This window comes from Aquila chrysaetos, chromosome 7 (genome assembly GCF_900496995.4).
Source record: "Aquila chrysaetos chrysaetos chromosome 7, bAquChr1.4, whole genome shotgun sequence".
Classification (NCBI taxonomy): domain Eukaryota; kingdom Metazoa; phylum Chordata; class Aves; order Accipitriformes; family Accipitridae; genus Aquila; species Aquila chrysaetos.
In genome coordinates this window covers 15,393,062-15,410,222 of record NC_044010.1, presented here as the reverse complement: position 1 = coordinate 15,410,222, position 17,161 = coordinate 15,393,062, and the positions used below count along the sequence as shown (strand labels likewise).

The 17,161-nt window shown below is 39.4% G+C and overlaps 1 protein-coding gene across 4 annotated transcripts in view; it reads right to left on the bottom strand.

Moving 5' to 3' along the window:
* Positions 1–17,161, bottom strand: part of CRYBG3 (crystallin beta-gamma domain containing 3) — a 97,986-nt gene that overhangs the window by 54,173 nt on the left and 26,652 nt on the right. For all 4 annotated transcript variants that reach the window (XR_003924399.1, XR_005932909.1, XM_030020890.1 and 1 more), the window contains exon 4: positions 14,318–14,754. Coding sequence is in view for 2 of the 4 variants with exons in the window: in XM_030020890.1 (XP_029876750.1) it covers positions 14,318–14,754 (437 nt within the window). In the remaining 2 variants the exon portion in view is untranslated. The remainder of the gene's footprint in view (positions 1–14,317; positions 14,755–17,161) is intronic.

Below are 17,161 nucleotides of genomic sequence, written 5' to 3'. Positions count from 1 at the left end.
ACATACTGTTGTGAAGATGTTATATCCTACTAAAGCAGGCCTACAGTTTAAAACTGAAACAAAAATTACTGTACTAATGTTCATTAAAGTACTGAATTGAAATTTAAATTTTTACCCAAACTCTCAACATATTGGTATGGAACAGAACAAGGAGAAGCAAAACATGTGGAGAAAAGAAAGTATGCAACAGGGGATGCTTTCTGAACCACAGGGTAGTAATGAAGGAGAATGAATGGAGATCAGGTAAGAATGAAGACTGCTTGAAAGCTGGAAGAAATATCAAAATGAGAAGACTAGAAATGTGACATGGAATTGGTAGATCTAGCCACTCATTAGTCTTAAATTTAGTAGCAAAAAAAGTGAATGCAAAAACTAACAAATGAAAGAATCACCATGGAAAAACTGTGATCCTGATCCTTCACTGCTCTTTCTGATAATACTAAGGATAAATTCGGACCCTGTCACTTTCAATTTTCTGAAGAAGCAGTTTTTCTTCTTTCTTAAAACAAACAGACATCACAAATACTCACCTTTCTTTCTAATGCTTCTCTCCTTCCCCCCTATTTTTTTGTCGTTAAAGAATTCTCGCAAAAATCAGGCAGCGACAATATGAATGTGACTGTCAGCTTTGCCATTCTTCACCTTAGGACAAAGCAGACGCTCAAGACTGTGCTTAAACTCCATTCTGCCTCAGCCTCCACCTAAACTAAGAATAAACCCTTTCAAACTCTTATCCAGTCTGATCCTACGTCTGCTAACCCAGTGGCTAGAAGTGGCTATTCACCTGTCTGGGAAATTGTCATATTCCTTGCAGAAGAGTCTCTTGGGGGCGGGGGGGGAAGGTGTTAGCTCAGATTTTGATTTCTAATATAAAAGCATTGCAATAGGTAAAAAAATATCTTAATAGCATTTTTAAAAGCTCTTTGCAGCTTACCATTAGTTCACAAGTGAGAAATAGAACACAAATTTACTGAGGAAAACAGAACAGCAAAATAATTTTGTTTATTTGAGTATCATTGAGTAACTGTAACTTCACATATTGTCTGTGTGGATTCTAAGTATGTAGTCTCTCAACAGGTATAGAAGAATATAAAAATGGAGTGGATTTACCAATCTAAAATAGAATCTCTTTTCTGTCGAGGTTTGAGAGGTCCAGATTCTTACTTCAATATTAATTTTATTTTGAAGAGGGAACTTAATAATATTTAAAATCACAAGTAAACTCTCTCCTTGTGCAGTATTTGGACATGCAAAGAGTACAAGTGAACTAAAAATGAAATTATTCATATCCATAAACATTAAAACAGAGTCATAAACAGTCATTTATATGCATGCTTTATATCGCCAGGTGTATTTAGGCTAATGCCAAAATACACAAATATGGGAATTTAGACATTGTGAGAACTTGAAAGTGAAGTTTGTACTGGGATAAAATTCATTGTAACCTCTGATGAAGGCTACAGCAGAATCTCAGTAGAGGGTTTATTAGCCAGGTATATTAAGTTATAGAGGAAACAGGAAAGTCATGTATAAATAGCATGTCTCCCAAGCGTTTGCAAAGTTAGATGCCTACATTTAGTCCTCTATACCACTAGTTTCGTTTTCAGAGATACCAACAGTGGTAGCTGCTAAACACACAAACCATTTGCTAAAGTTGCTGTCTTCAGCATTCATACCTCTTCAAAGAGACATACACATTTCTCTGAGAGAAAACAAAACACAGTTGGAGAAAGGGCAGTAGAGAAAAAAATTATTAATTTTTGTTTTGCTTAAAAAAAAAAAAGATAATTACATTATTTTCCATTTCCTCACAGAAAACTTTCTTCTACATTAGAAAACATTTTCCAAAGCTCCAGAGGTCTTAAAAATCTCAGGGGAAGGATCTGTTGAGTTCTATAGTACACTGTATTTACTCAGAATCAGTCATACCCATAATAAAATTAAGTTTTAAGAACGTAAGACCTGATCACACTCTCATTCAAAATTATCCTTACTGAGTAACCTCTCTTATTTCAGTTAATTCAGAATGGGGTCAAAATATTTTAAATAATCACTATTAAGCTTCTACAAAATCCACCAGCTCTCCCATACTTTGGCCAACCTCAAAAATAAAAGTTGGTCTACAGCCATCCTGAATCCAGATAAAATGTCGTTCAAGAAAACAAATAGAACACAGGTTGGCACCAATTCTCCAAACAAGTTTTATGGATTCTTGAAAAGGAAAACTGTAATGATACATGTTTAAAGTGAGCACGTTAATGGTATTGCAAGGTACCAAACACTCATTTCCACCAAACCCAAGGCATTATTTTGAATAAATGTCTCTATGACAATTAACTTTTACTGAGTGTCTTTCATTTCATGGTCAATTTTTGTCTGATATGGAGTGGGAAGAATTCAGAATTTATCTATAAATATGTGGTGAGAACTAGTGCTCTGACACAAACCTGGAAAATGTCCTTCTGTTTGTCTCCTAAACCCAACTTTGCCTTCAAATTTCTCCGCTGAACTCAGCAATTCTTAAACCCAAAGCATCCAGAAATGGCATGAATAGGTTAATTTTACAAGAAGATTGCCTACACAGGGATGACAACAAGAATGCAGCATGATGGGGTACTATATCTACATTGATTTGAGCCACAGATCCCAACAAATAGTTGTACCATTTATTACACACAGTCAGGCAAAACAAATGTACTCAGAAGTTTCTTTTTGCTTATGTGGCACCCTTTATCATTTGTCCCAATTCTTTTTGCTCTCTGTTTGTCTTCTGAGGGAATTTTACGCTCTGATTGATCAACATGAAGTCTGAGCAAGACTCAAAGCAACCTGCCCTATGGTGTTCTGTGCACAAATCCAATCCTGACTAGCACTGGCTATAGCACTGCTTGAGCGGTGGATCCTCATTGTGTAGTTGGCCCCTGCCAGTGTCTCCTAACACACAGCTCTGCTTTCCTGCAGGCTTGTCTCTACCTCTCTACCAAGAGTTTCTGCAGTGGATGCTATTTTAAAAAGAGAACCAACCTCTTCTCCACAGACATAGCAACTTCAGGACCTCTGACCTTTGATAAAAAATTTGCTGCTCAGCATATTATAAAAATGTTGCCAGCAGACCTTTTAGTCCTAATGCATTTACTTTTAAGAGCACACAGAAGCGTGTTCAATCTGAACGCTCACATGCAACAAGACATTTAAAAAATGAAAACCCATGTTCCTATGCGGCAGCAGCAATTCAACTATAAGTCTTATGAAACACATTTAGAAGCAGGCAGTGTCACAGCAAATCTTTTGAAAGTGTCACTAGAGACTTGTTTCATAGACATTTAAAGTAACAATTCATTTCTGATCACTAATATGTCAGTTCAGAATGTACCTTAAAAACTCTTTGCAAAATTTTTTTTTCTACTTTCATGAGGATATAGATGAAAGCCTGATTATACACAGAACCCAGTGTGTATTCTGTCACATATTTCAAATACTGGGAGATTCCTTCTTTCCCTTCTTCAGAGGAAGCTATTCAATTCCCTATAAAGCCTTAATTCAGTTTCACAAAAGACTGTTTGACAGCAACAAGAGAGGATGTCAACATGAGTTACATTAAATTTGTCAAAAGTAGGTGCTTGTAGAGATTTATTCTATTCTGAAAGAGAAATAAAAAGTTCAAGGGGGGCTAACTCAAGGAGGAGAGGGGAACATCTTCTGACATCTCATATGACAGACATCTTGTGTAACCTGCCCCAAAAGTGGCATTAGTTATAAAACAATCTTGTTGGTTTTGAAGCCCCGAAGCAGGAGGAAACCTACTACCTTGAATACCTCATCTCAGTACATCCATAGAGACTACATTGTTTGCACCTTTTTCAAGTGTATGTCATCAAGATGGTGACCCCTGCAATCTTCATATTTGTACCATACCACAATGCAGAAAGCAGACAACACTAGCCTATTTTCAAAAAGATGGAGGAAGATCATACAGCTTGATACAGCACTACATGGGTACAGCATCTCAGATCCCCGGGCAGCACAGCTTCATTTGCACAGCATGGCATCCACACTAGAAAACCCTTACGACCAGCATCACTGCTTAGCTCCAGGCTCACTAGCTAAGGCTCAGCAGTGCCGAAGCGTAAGCATACTGCTGGCCGGCCTATTTCTGCAGCATGCAACACTTGGCTCTCCCAAGACATGCAATGGCCATTTTTACCTCATACCTCACTCTTCCAGATATTTTCTCCCCAGCCCAGCAGGCTCCTGCTTTGTCAAGCATACATGTGCATGTTTCTGCCAATCTCCTCTCACAGACCCCTCAGAAGTAGCTCCCAGAGCACAGATCTGCAGGCTACAGGCTGAAAACCACTGATCTAAATCAGTATGTCTCTTGTGGTTCCTGTCTACTCCTCCTGAGTATTTTAAAATTATGCTATTGTTTATTTTAATTTTTTCCACTTAGCTTTTATTCTACTGCATACTTAACTGACAACTTTTTTTTTTTTTAAATTATGTTAAGGTCCTTTGTCTGGAAACAACTGTTTTAAAGTCACTTTGAAAAACCTTCTGGTGGAATCCAACTTACTCAGCCAGCTGGTTTCTACACTCATGTCAGATCTTCATGAATGGAAAAAATAAAAGCCTTATTGAAAAAAAGACACTGCGGGCTAACTGAAAAGTTGCCATATACAACTTAGATGAAAGAAAATTATTTTTTAGCCAGAGGGGATAGCTTCATGATTTAAATCTGAAGTTTGAAATACTTAGTGTCCTGGGACTTCACAATGTGTATTTCAAAAGGTCAAAAGTTTGGTTGAACAAAGTGATTTGCACGCAGTTGATTCTGCAGGAAATTTCAAAGCTAATGTTCCATAAGGACAATTAAGAGTCAATGACAATTTTAGTAAAAGCAAATATAGTCTCTGTGACCTTGAAAGGAATGTTTTTCCTTCCTCTTGCCCTTCATGGTGCTACTTCTTGATTATCTTCCACATCTGGGAAAGCAACCCTACTCTGAGTCTGAAGGAAGAAAGCACAGATCAAGGCCGACTCAAAACACCAGCAGCTGCAAGACCAAGACAAGCACAAAGGGCCTGGGTTCACTCCCAGCTCTTTGCTGCCATTTTTCCTCAGTACCCAGCAATAGCCAACCTTTCTGCCCCAAACCTGTGAGAAGTATCCATGCACACCTACCTGCCACCCCCCCCCACACCAGGTAGTTCAGCCAGCTACCCCTCCCTTCCCCTCTGTCACACTCAGGTATTCAGGTGCTCAAATGCCTGTGACCTGCCTCCTCTAAGGAGCAGGGACAAGCACGGCCTGGGCTGCCCCATCCTGATGTGCAAGGAGGGGTTATACGATACTGCACATCCCAACGGAGAGCAAATTGCATTCAGAAGCTGGACCGCACAAAGTTACCTTGTGAGAGATGGCCTTGCCTTCAGGCACAGAACTGCAATACAGGCTAGAAAGGACTGTGGGAGATCATCCAATTCAACCAAGCTGGGCCAATTAGATCAGGGTGCTCGGGGCCTCGTCCTACCACTTCTGAGCATCTCTGAGGATGGGCCTTCGGGACCGGAGCCCTCTGCACATGCCCCAAGGTTTGACCACCCTCATGGCGTAACCACATTTCCCAATATCCCGTGTTCCTGTTGCCTCTCGTCCCAACAGCACATGTCTCCGAGAGGAGTCTGCCTCCATCTCCTCTACTAAGGCCTCCATGAGAGAGCTGAGGACAGCAGTAAGGTATCCCCTTAGCCTTCTCTTAAGGCTGCAGAAAGCCACTCCACTTGCCCTCTCCTCATACATAACGAAGAATTAAAGCTAGGACATCCCTCTACTCTCAAGCAAGAGTGTAGCTTCAGATGCATTAAACAAACCAAAGGGTTTGCCTTCGGGATGCCAGAAACAAAGAGATTATTTGTCCCTTTCACGTACATTGATGCTAGGGGGAGTTAGGCAGATGTATCAGCAGGACCTGCCTCTGAGCATTATTACACAGCTGCTGCATATGCTCTGAAAAGGCAACCGAAGGTGACTCTGTGTTCTAGCAGCCCACCTGCCTACTTAAAGACAGGAACCCAGTGATACCCTCTCTCTGATGCTACTTGCCACCCCAACAGCAGTAAAGATGAAGGTCTACGGATTAAGCCCTTATTGACAAGTAAACGCCTAGGAGGCCTGAACAATTACATTGCAGGTAGCTCCTTAACTTCAAAATCCCACTTTAAAATGCTGTTTCTAAGAAACAGTCTCTATTAATCGAATACACTACACAGTTGAAAAACCCTATTAAAAAAAGTTCAGTGGAAAAAACAATCCAGTGAATTAATCTTCATCTTAATTAATTTAGCTCAATTTTGCATCTGTTATGAATTACTCTTAAACTAAGAAGCTTTCATCCTTCAGAAACACAGAAATCTTTGCTTTGGTGCCAACAAGAACCTTTCCTTTGGCCCATGTCCCAGCTCTGGGCAGGTACCCTTCTCTGGCAGTCAGGCCTGGGCCTGCATTTCTCCTACAGCGGAGCCCTGAAATTCACCCACCCCACTGTTGGAATGGGTTGCTAAATCTCAGCACAGCACCTATCTTGATAAGGTCTCAGTTGACTCACATAGGCTTGGGCTCTCGTCAAAATTTAAAAGTCTGTAAGTACTGTTAAAGGTTAGCTTGTTCAAATCAAGGTATGCATAAGATGTGTCTGGAAGAAAACATTTCAGAAGAAAGAAGCCCTCTTCTTTAGTGACCTAACACAAAGTCCTTCCAAGGGAGTTTGGGTGTATCACTGCTGGAAGCCTCCCTCCACAGTTCATCAAGAGAATTACGGGCAAGATGATCCTGATCCTTTCCTGGGACAGCCTTCTAAATCAATTTTGGGCCATATTTGGCTGTCCTAGAAGGGTGGAGTACCCACGTAGCTTATACCCCTCTCAAGCGGTAGCAGGTCACTCTCAGCAATGACTCCTCATCCACCTGAGCACCAGCAACTGAACAACACTGCACTTCCATGGTGCGTTTATGAAGGCAGAAGACAGAAAGCTATCGGAAGATTAATTGCTATGTCCCCCTCCTCCCTCCCCATTTCCCCACCCCAAGATGCATGCCTCTGCCCCTACTCCTCCTTGTGCTGCTTCAAGTGTCTATGTAGCAAATGCATCAGGGAATTAAGACCAAGAGTAACCCATCCAGCTCCAAACAACAGTGCTTGCAGGCATGCAGGGCACATGCTGGCAGGACCACCCAGGGTCCACAGCTGTCCTGGTGTTCCCCAGAGCCACCACCAATGCAACCTCTTACTACAAAGGGAAGCAGCTGTCTGTTCTGCCTCTGACAGGCTGTATATTAGCTGTATATTACTATATAACTATATGTACTTGTCTTTACAATGGGAATCTTTATGCAGGTATTATTACAATAGAAGTAATCAACACAGTGGTCTTGTTTTCCTCTTACTGTCATCAGTCAACAGATGCTTTCAAAGATGGATGAACACTGCCATGCTGTGTGTACACTCAGGGTTTTAAAAGTTCAGGTCCTGTATGTATAGTGGGTCCTGTGTAGGCAATTACAGAGAAGGACACAGGTCTAACCACAAGATGGATTTGATTTCAACAAATGCAGCAGCAGCTTCCCCACTCTTTTACATTATTCCTCAGGAATTACCTGGCGAGACCATCGCTTAGAATTAAGTGATTTAATTTCCATTCATTTACTCTTGATTGTCTGCCAAAGGCATCTGTAGGGAAAGATGAATGCTGCTACCTCTGACTGAATCAAAACCACAATCCATCAGACAAATTAAAGGTTATGTTTCTGTATCACCACAAGCCTGCATCTGACCAGTAACACAAAGGTGAATGACAAGCTCTGAAACACGCATGTTAACCAGAATTATGTAGACCTGAAGGATTTTATCAGATGTATTTCTAACAGAGCAAAATAAAAAGACAGGATTTTCAACAGTACTAAGATGAGAAATACTATGCAATTAGATGTATAGCAACAGGTTTACTAGACTTTAAAACCAACAAACCAACCCAACCCCTCACAAAACCCAACAATGTATAACATAGTAGAACTGTAAACAGTCTGAGATTTGTCTCTCCTTAAGGCTACCTCCCTTTCTGAATGAAATAGCTTGCAATGCTCTTGCTAAACTATTACCAGGACTTGGCTCCTGGCAGGGTGCAAAGTGTAAAAGCATACAGTTTTGAGCATTTGCTTTTGAAATCACCCCCTCTCCTCTTCTACGTACAGTTAGAAAATCCTTGCAGTTGTGGGGTTGGGAGTTCTTTCTCACTTCCAAGTGCACAAGGTTTATAACAGAAGAGAGAAGTCAGGATCTTAAATATTTTGCCCAGCTGGGGTATCAGCATCCTAACCACTGGTCAGGATTTTATAATCAAAACATTTAGAGTGGGTGCAACTTTGATTTTCATCTCATCAACCTTGTTCAGCAATGCAATAAGGCCTCTTGCTGAACTCCAGTACAAGCTGTCCAGTTTCACAAGTACTATTGTTTTGCACATCACTATATGCAACATCCACTTATTGTTACTGGATGTTACAAAAATAAAAAAAACCTAGTAGAAGATAGGCAAATGGCAAGCAGTCAATAGAACACATATAGGTCATTACTCTTTTTTTTTTCCGGGGGTGGGGCGGGGCAGGGGAGGAAAATAAATTGTTAGAGTTTTGGTCTCAGTTACCTGTAGAGAGTAGTGCCTATTACCACGACTGCTATTCTTGAGAAGACAGCAGGTATGTACTGCAGGAAGTCCATTCTCAGGAGTCATAGAGAAACAGCCTCAATTTTGAAGCCAAATTGTTGCTTGTTAAGTGAAAGGCAATATATGTATAAGTGAAAGAATTTTACATTATAGGAAGGAAAGATAATGGGGGCAAATCCATGTTTTATATTTGTCACCTACTTTATGAAATCTTGATCTCACGTAGACTTTCAGCAGTGAGAAATTAGGTGAAGTGCACCCCCACTGTTCCATGGTTTTATTTTTAGGGATTATTTAATCAGTTAAAGGTTGGCTTTTTAGCATCCTTGAGAAGGAGTGCAAAGGCTAAAACTAAACACGAACTTTTCACCCCTCTGCCACTGGGGACTATTCTACACAAAACTTGCCATCTTACCTAAGCAAGAGACTCTTCTATGCTTAGTAGCAAATGCCTTTGCATTTTTCTTTTCCACTTATAGCAGAATAAGCATTACTTTAAAACTGTATTTTATCTTTTACTGACCTCACCCCTTCATCATTAAGCTTTTATAGAACACTGCAAGCCCAATTCCTTGCTTCACTTCTCAATGACAAGGAAATTTTCAACAATCCCAGACAAATGGAAGACTAAGGGATGCAATCACTGGAGACTTAGCCGACCCAACTCTCCTCACCCATTTTCAGTGCTGCAATTATTTATTATGTTACTGTCCACAGTAATTGTTGTCTAGAGACTTTGCCAAATTTATCATGGTTTTGTCCTCTGTGCTCCTCCTTTACCACTTGCCACTGTCTGGATTAAAGGAGCAGAAGCCCTTAAGGTACAATTACCTCTGAGCCAACCAGCCAGTGTGATGGAGGAATAACGTGACCTACATGTTTTGTCCCTCAAAAACACATACTCCACAGACTGAGCTCATGAATTCCACTTTCCTTGGCTCAAGGCCTGGAAACTTGAGTCTTTACCAAGTCCCAGGCCTCCCACTGATGGCAAAATTAACCTTAATCTGCAGGTCAGAGCAGTCTGATTTCCTTGTATTTTGCAAAATATTGCTTTAAGGATATAAGGTTAATGAAGTTGTCTGGGTAAAGGCATCTGTGACCATTTGGTAAGTATTTTAGTTCTGAAAGGTTCTTTGGTTTGTTTTTTTTTTTGTTTGTTTTTTTGTTTTTTAAGAACCCTAATGGGGATTATGCAATCTAACAACTGTCCTTCTTTCACTTACCACTGCAACCTCCTCCCTAACCATAGATAACCTCTAATTTAATATTTAACAGTAGTTTAGAATTAACAAATTAATTTAAATGTTCCTCATGACAAAGGAAATGGTTGTAAGATTAATAATGCAGTGGTCTTAAGGATTTGTAAAGCCCTCAGCTTCAATTTCCCTCTACATTAAATGCTAAAATTGCAGTTTAACATAACAGTCAATGGAATCAATAGTACCTTTGAATTTATATGGATCACTAGCTGTCTCACCTGTCTTTTGGGACCAAATCTTCAAGAGATTAGAGAAGACCACATTCACACCATTGTTCCCTTCATGGTATCCACAGACCTTCCTGATTCTTTGTGCTACATCTTGTCCCTCTCCACCATTATTCATGTGCTTTTAGCACCCACTTCCAAATACTTCTTAGTACTTCCTACAAAACTATCTAGCCAACCGTCAGCAATCGAGAGCACTTTTACAGTTTAACTATGCTAAATGAATACCAGTTAGTTAATATTTAGTAAAGAAGCTAGCTAGTACTGAAGAGAAAAAAACTGCTCTACATCCTTTAAACTTCTGTAAACTAAAAGAGAACAAACCTGACATAATCACTTCCATAACAGAAAAAAGAGGTATCCTTGATTCAAACTTTTTAAGAGGTAAACAGTGCAAACCTCTGGTTCTGCATTGTCATTTCAATTTCTCTTTACTAATTGCTTCAGATACACAGTTCACGTTGTGTAGTCAGTCAGAAAAAAACCTATGCAAAAGTTACACAGAGATTATCTAACTTGTTTGTATCCTGACCCAAAAAGGGCAGAATGTACACTGTACTTTTGAGAATGAATTTAAAAGGAAAATGACTGGTTAATGTTTGCCCAATTTTACAACAGCTACAATGAAAAAACCACAGATTTCCTTCCATTTAAAAAAAGTCATTTTCCACAGAAAAACTTCATTGTTTATATAAACCAACTTACCCCTACCTCCAAACTAGCAACACACATTTTTATATGCTTGCCTGACCATGAGACAGGTAAACTATACTGAGAAAAATCTACACTGATTTGCATAGGTTATCTAACAATATAGGACAATGTTAAAATATGGTCAATTGAAAATGCCAACTGCAACTCTGATTTCGAGAAAACCAAAATAACTCAAAAATACTTGCACAGAGCAAGGAGGTCACTTCAGTGAGTTAATACCCACACCTTCCAAACTCTTGTAAGCTTTTATTAATGCCAAACTTATTAATCCACATTGTTCTGAAGAAGAATTCGCAAGAAGCAAATGAAGACTGAGACCATCTGTCCTCATTTCGACTGGGATAGAGTTAATTTTCTTTCTGGTAGCTGGTATAGTGTTATGTCTTGGGTTCACTATGAGAAGAATGTTGATAACACACTGACGTTTTCAGTTGTTGCTGAGCAGTGTTCATAGCAAGTCAAGGATTTTTCAGCTTCTCATGCCCAGCCACCAAGAAGGCTGGACAGGCACAAGAAGTTAGGAGGGGACACAGCCAGGACAGCTGACCCAAACTGGCCAAAGGGGTATTCCATACCATGTGATGTCATGCCCAGTATATAAACTCCAGGGAGTTGGCCGGGGGGGGGCAGATCGCTGCTTGGGAACTAACTGGGCATAGGTCAGCAAGTGGGGATCAATTGCACTGTCGATCACTTCTCTGTATATTCCAATTCTTTTATTATTATTATTGTCATTTTATTATTCTTATTATTATCATTATTATTTTCTTCCTTTCTGTCCTGTTAAACTGCCTTTATCTCAACCCATGAGTTTTACTTTTTTTCAATTCTCTCCCCCATCCCGCTGGGTGGGGAGGACTGAGTGAGCAGCTGTGTGGTGCTTAGTTGCCGGCTGGGGTTAAACCATGACACCATCTGACCCTCTAAACTGTGCATACAGGCTGCCCAGCACCTTATCAGTTTAATGCTCAAGATCTACTCAAATGCAGCAGTATAAAATGAGCAGAGCAGCAAAAAAAATCCCAAGACATTCTGTCACTTCCACCGCTCCTATTCACAGGCCTGTAGCCATCAATAAATTGGGAAAGTCTCATGCGTACACTTTGAAAAGCCAGCAGAACTCAGAGGTTTCTTCTACCTGGAAGGAAAGACGTGCACCAGCTCCTTATTGCATCAGTCAGGGAACTGGAGGGGAAAAAAAAAAAAAAAAAAAAAAAAAAAAAAAAAGAGAAAGACTGACTTTTTAAGGGCTGACCATGGCTGCCTCTCATCCGCTTATTGTAGGCTCTGATTGCCACATTTAGTTCACCACATATTGGGCCTTTAGTTGAATCTCAGGAGAGACTCAAGGTAAGGCAGAGGAGTACAGCATATAAAAGGACTGACTTTGCTGGGGAAGAGAGTAAGAAAAAAAAAAACCCAACCAAAAAACCCAACCTGCATAGAGGACAGACTACCACTGCAAACTGAATAATACAATCAGTAGCTGTGGGTGGAGAGAGCGAGAAAAAGCAAACACTGAAGAAAGTATGCTGAGAGACAATATGGAAGAAACTACATGGAACAAAATAAAAAGTGAAAAAGATCTATTAATGTCTACTGTCTTTTTTGACTAAGCTCTCTTTGAGGCAAGGAGTGACTTTTCTTATATCTGTACACAGCCTCTAGCACAATGGTATGCAACTTACCTGCTGGTTTCCAGAATATACTACAGAAACAGCAAAAAGCAGCAAGAGACTGATGCAGCAAGCCAGCCTGTCCCACAGGTTTTAAGAAATACACAGTTTGTTCAGGAACTAGACCGAATAACATAATGCTTCTAGACCTCTCCAGATAACAACTAAGAGGAGAATAAATTTTCTTCTATACTGATCAATGAAGCAGTGGTGCCAGGCTGCAATATGCAGTTTGGAAAAAGAGTCAGTCAGATGTGTGCTACTACGATAAGAATCTGTAATAAAACTCAGTCGACCACATCACAGACCAAACTTGTGAGAGTACTCAAGAGAACACAACCATTATTATTATTAATTACAAACAGTACTGTATTTTGGTGGTGGAAATACAGTCTTAAGTTCACCTGAACAGGTATCACATCCCCTATTCATATCGTGATCAGCCATTACGTTTATAATATAAAGGTGAATGACAGACGCCTCAAATCATTAGTCTACTGAATAATAAATAAGGACAGAGTGCTGGAGACATCAGTATGGAAGTGAAATTCATTAAGCAGCTACTTTGGGAATCTCTGACCTCCTATATGGAGACGAAACACTATACATGCCACAGTAAATATACTGAGCACAACTCAAATTAGTTTTAAAACTTAAAAGAAAAAAAAAAAAAAAAAAAGGTTTTTCTTCTCACTACACCCTCCCATTCAGCAATACAAGCAGGAGCACTGCGACAGACTTACCAGTTACCCCAAATCATTACTTTTGGCTTAAATTTGAAATAAATATCCTGGGCAGTATTGAAAATCTGAGTAAGCATTACTTACAGATTCATTGCCTGTGGACAACTTCATATTCTACACACCTATCAAAAACTGGACAGGTATCACATGCATACATACACACCTAACTTCAAATGTGTGCTGTACTGGCCCACATATACTCAAATATTCAACATAACAGCTACAAATGTTTTTGGAATACTATTACCGGTGTTCATGCCATGGTCAGAAAGATTTTGTAATATACGGTGTGGACCACAGCCAATGTTTTCACTTTTCTACTCTCAAACACACATTGGTGCCCTTGGCACCATTTTTTTTGAAATCTTTTTTTCAAATATTACAGGACTGTTATATTTGTTCCATATTTAGGCTAATTGAGTATTTTGTATAACCTTCTTCACATTGCAGGAAAACCCCAAAGAACAAGGGGAAACAAAACACATAAGCAAAAATCACCAAGTCAAATAAACCAGGAAAGATAATTTAAAAATGAGGAAATGCTACTTGCAGAAAACCACTGAACTAGTGAGATATAAAAAGGACAAACATTCAAACCTTTAATTTAGCCCACAACATGGATGGAAATAAGCTCTCTACACTTTTTTTTTTTTCCCAAAGTAGATCTACAATACTGAACGTATTTCTAAATGCCACATCTTTAACCTCTCTTAGACGGATCTACACTGGATCTATCCATAGGCAGGAGACTTCTAGAAAATCTTTAAAGTTATGTTTTGTTGCAATCAACTTCTCATTTATTTAAGGTAGTTGCTACTAGAGTTTTGCACAAAGTCAAGTCAGGGACACTCCAAACATCCTTAGAAATGACCATCATTTGTCATATAGTCAGCAGAACTTAGTCAAGGTACTTCCGTGCACACACATACACATGCAGAAACATTAACATATTTAATACTAAATTATAAAACTTACTGTTGCGCATCTGCAGATCTTTTCCAGCCTCCTTGCTGATCCTGTGAGATATCTTTCCCAATATTATTTAAGACAGCATCATCTTTATTTACAGAATCCTCTCCTATTCTAGCTGTAGAACAAAGAGGCTCTTCAATTTTTGGATGCTTTGGCTGCATGTCCTCCAGAAGGGTATTTGTGTTCTGTAAATCCTTTTCACATCTGCTGGGTTCATCTTGGAAGGCGGCGGGTTTAGATTCTACCAAAGAAGATTTTGTTGCAATATTAAATAAGCTTCCAAGAAAATGAAAAAAGCCTTCTCGGGGTTGCTTGTCTTTATCTGGTGTTTTGATTCCAGGAGTCAAACTAGGAAGGCTATTAGCCTTTTTCAGCTCCTCCTGGATTTCAGACTTGCTAAGTTCTTCTGTGGAATGGTTCCTCTCTTCATTTTGACAAACCTAAGATAAATACAAGAAGCACATAAAGAAGATGTTTCCTGTCGTTTTCTCACATTCCCAAATTCCTTAATTTTAATTTGCTCCTACGCATTGTAATCATTTCAGGACATATGTTGTTTAAAGGTTCATTTTAAGATCAAAGTCCTGTGCTCTCTTCTTCTCTTTTTGTACTAAAAAGGTCCCTATTCTTCAAAAAGCCAAAAGGACTACATAGGCTAGAAGATTCACAAAGCAGCTGCTGTGGAAGTAAAGTACAGAAGGACAATTGCTTCAACTGGCAGAAAAAAGCTGAGGAAGAAGCAAGGAACAATTTTTCACACTTCAGACTCTAACCTGCTCAAAAAGCACAGCTTCACAAACAAATCTGTATGCGCTTGTGAGATGAACAGTTTTCAGCTTGCAAATATACACAAGAACACCAGAGCAAAACACAAACGTACCATAGCCTTTAATGTAGGGTAACCTGCACTTGTAAAAAAACCAGGAGAATCAAGAACAGAATTTGGATAAAACGAACTCAACTCATGTGCCAGAGATTAATTCTACCTGCTATCCTTAGCAACCCCATGTTGCATCCTTTGGCCAGCTTTCCTCCAACTCCACAGGCAATTAATTAACCTCACAGCTCTATTTCCAAATCTATTTGCAGTCTCACAGAGCTCCATACTCTACCATGCAGACGGACAAAGTCCTACACACCACTACCGCTGCACCCACGACCTTCTGAACTGCCTATCAGCTGTATCAGCTAACTGAAAATAATTAGTCATAAGGCAAGGCTTCACCTCATTTAAACCACCTGTTCACTTCTTCCCTCAGTTCAGCTGAGCATCTACTGCAGGGGCAAGACAAGCTCTGCTCCTCACCAATTTATGCCCTTGAATTTCCTTGGTGTCAGCTTCTGTCACAGATCCAAGAACCACTGCCCAAACCCATGCTACTTCTGCCAAGACCATCTGCCCAAAAACATGATGCAACTTCACTGGTAGGCTTCACAACCACCACATGTAACCACCTTTTCAGCTTCACAGTCTGCAAATGCTTTTTCCCTGGACTAAAATTTTCTGGTGAGCACCTCGTTCCCATCTTCACCCTTTGTAGTGGATGCCATATACTATTGCTGCCTCTTTTATCTTTACAGTGCAATCCTTGTAATTTCAATCCCTGTTTCAACCCAGTTTATTAAAACAGAATAAAGTTACCCTAGCTTTTCTTAAATGAAATTTGTTCTGCTCAACAGGAGTGGAAAAGGAGAACATGAACAAAAAGTTCTATGCAAATTTTAGTTGTGTCAACAGTATGTTTGGAGAAGAGTAATTGTTTCAAATTGGATAACACCTACCCATCCGATCTAAGCAGAAAGCCACTATTTTCATTAGGTCACTAATCCTATTCTGATTTGAAGATATATTTGTTTCAAGTAACCTAAAATAAGCAAGTAGACTTATTTGTTAATAGTCCACCTAGGATCATGCTAATTATGAAAAAAGTGTTTTAATGAACACAGTTTAATCCTTGGGGAACAGCAATTTCTTGAAAACTTGCAAGTTATAGTTAGTGATACTGGAGCAGTGGTCTTTAATCTTCAAGCAATGTTTTTTTCACCTTTTTCATACAAAGAGTAGATGCAATTGCTTAATATTAAAGTGATCAGATGTATGCATTGAAAATGGAATTGTTTATGTGAGCATAGAAATTGAATGGCACAATTGTCCTTGAGAAATCCATACAACCTCTATTTTCTTCATACAGGCAAGACACTTAAACAACCACATTAAACTTTTATGTAAACTTTCAAAAGTGGGCTAAGTCAAACTCTAGCCTTTTTTCACCCTACCTGTGATAAATCCCACCTGCTTCCCCACATACTGCACTAATCAATAGCTGATGCATCACAAAGGGATGTAGTCACCCCTGTAGTATTCAGGGATTTACTACTTTACAAGTCAACTCTATCCAAATTCACCCCTGGAAATGAAGAGGACAACAGTGCAGCTTACAGATGTACCACAGTGCTGGCTGGTATCTTCAGTATTAGGCAAACTATGCCAGTAACATGCAAACCTGGGATGAATCTCTTGAACAATTAACTTTATCTCATAGGAACCAAGTACTTTGCATAAGGAAATATAAAACAGAAACAAGAAAAAAATTAATTTCCAAAACTTCATAATACATGAATGATTCACCATAGTCAGCTTCAAAGTTCTGCTATCATAGTTTTTTCTTTCACTTTGACTAATACCTCAGCATTCTTCAATAGCAGTTTTTGATTCAACTTAAGTGAGAGAAGGCATTTCTCCCTTGTTCTGTGATTAGTACCATTCACACAGATTTGTCAGATTTCAAAGAGTATCTCAATGGAGGAAATGCACACAAATCTTATTATTTTCTCTGCAGATATAAC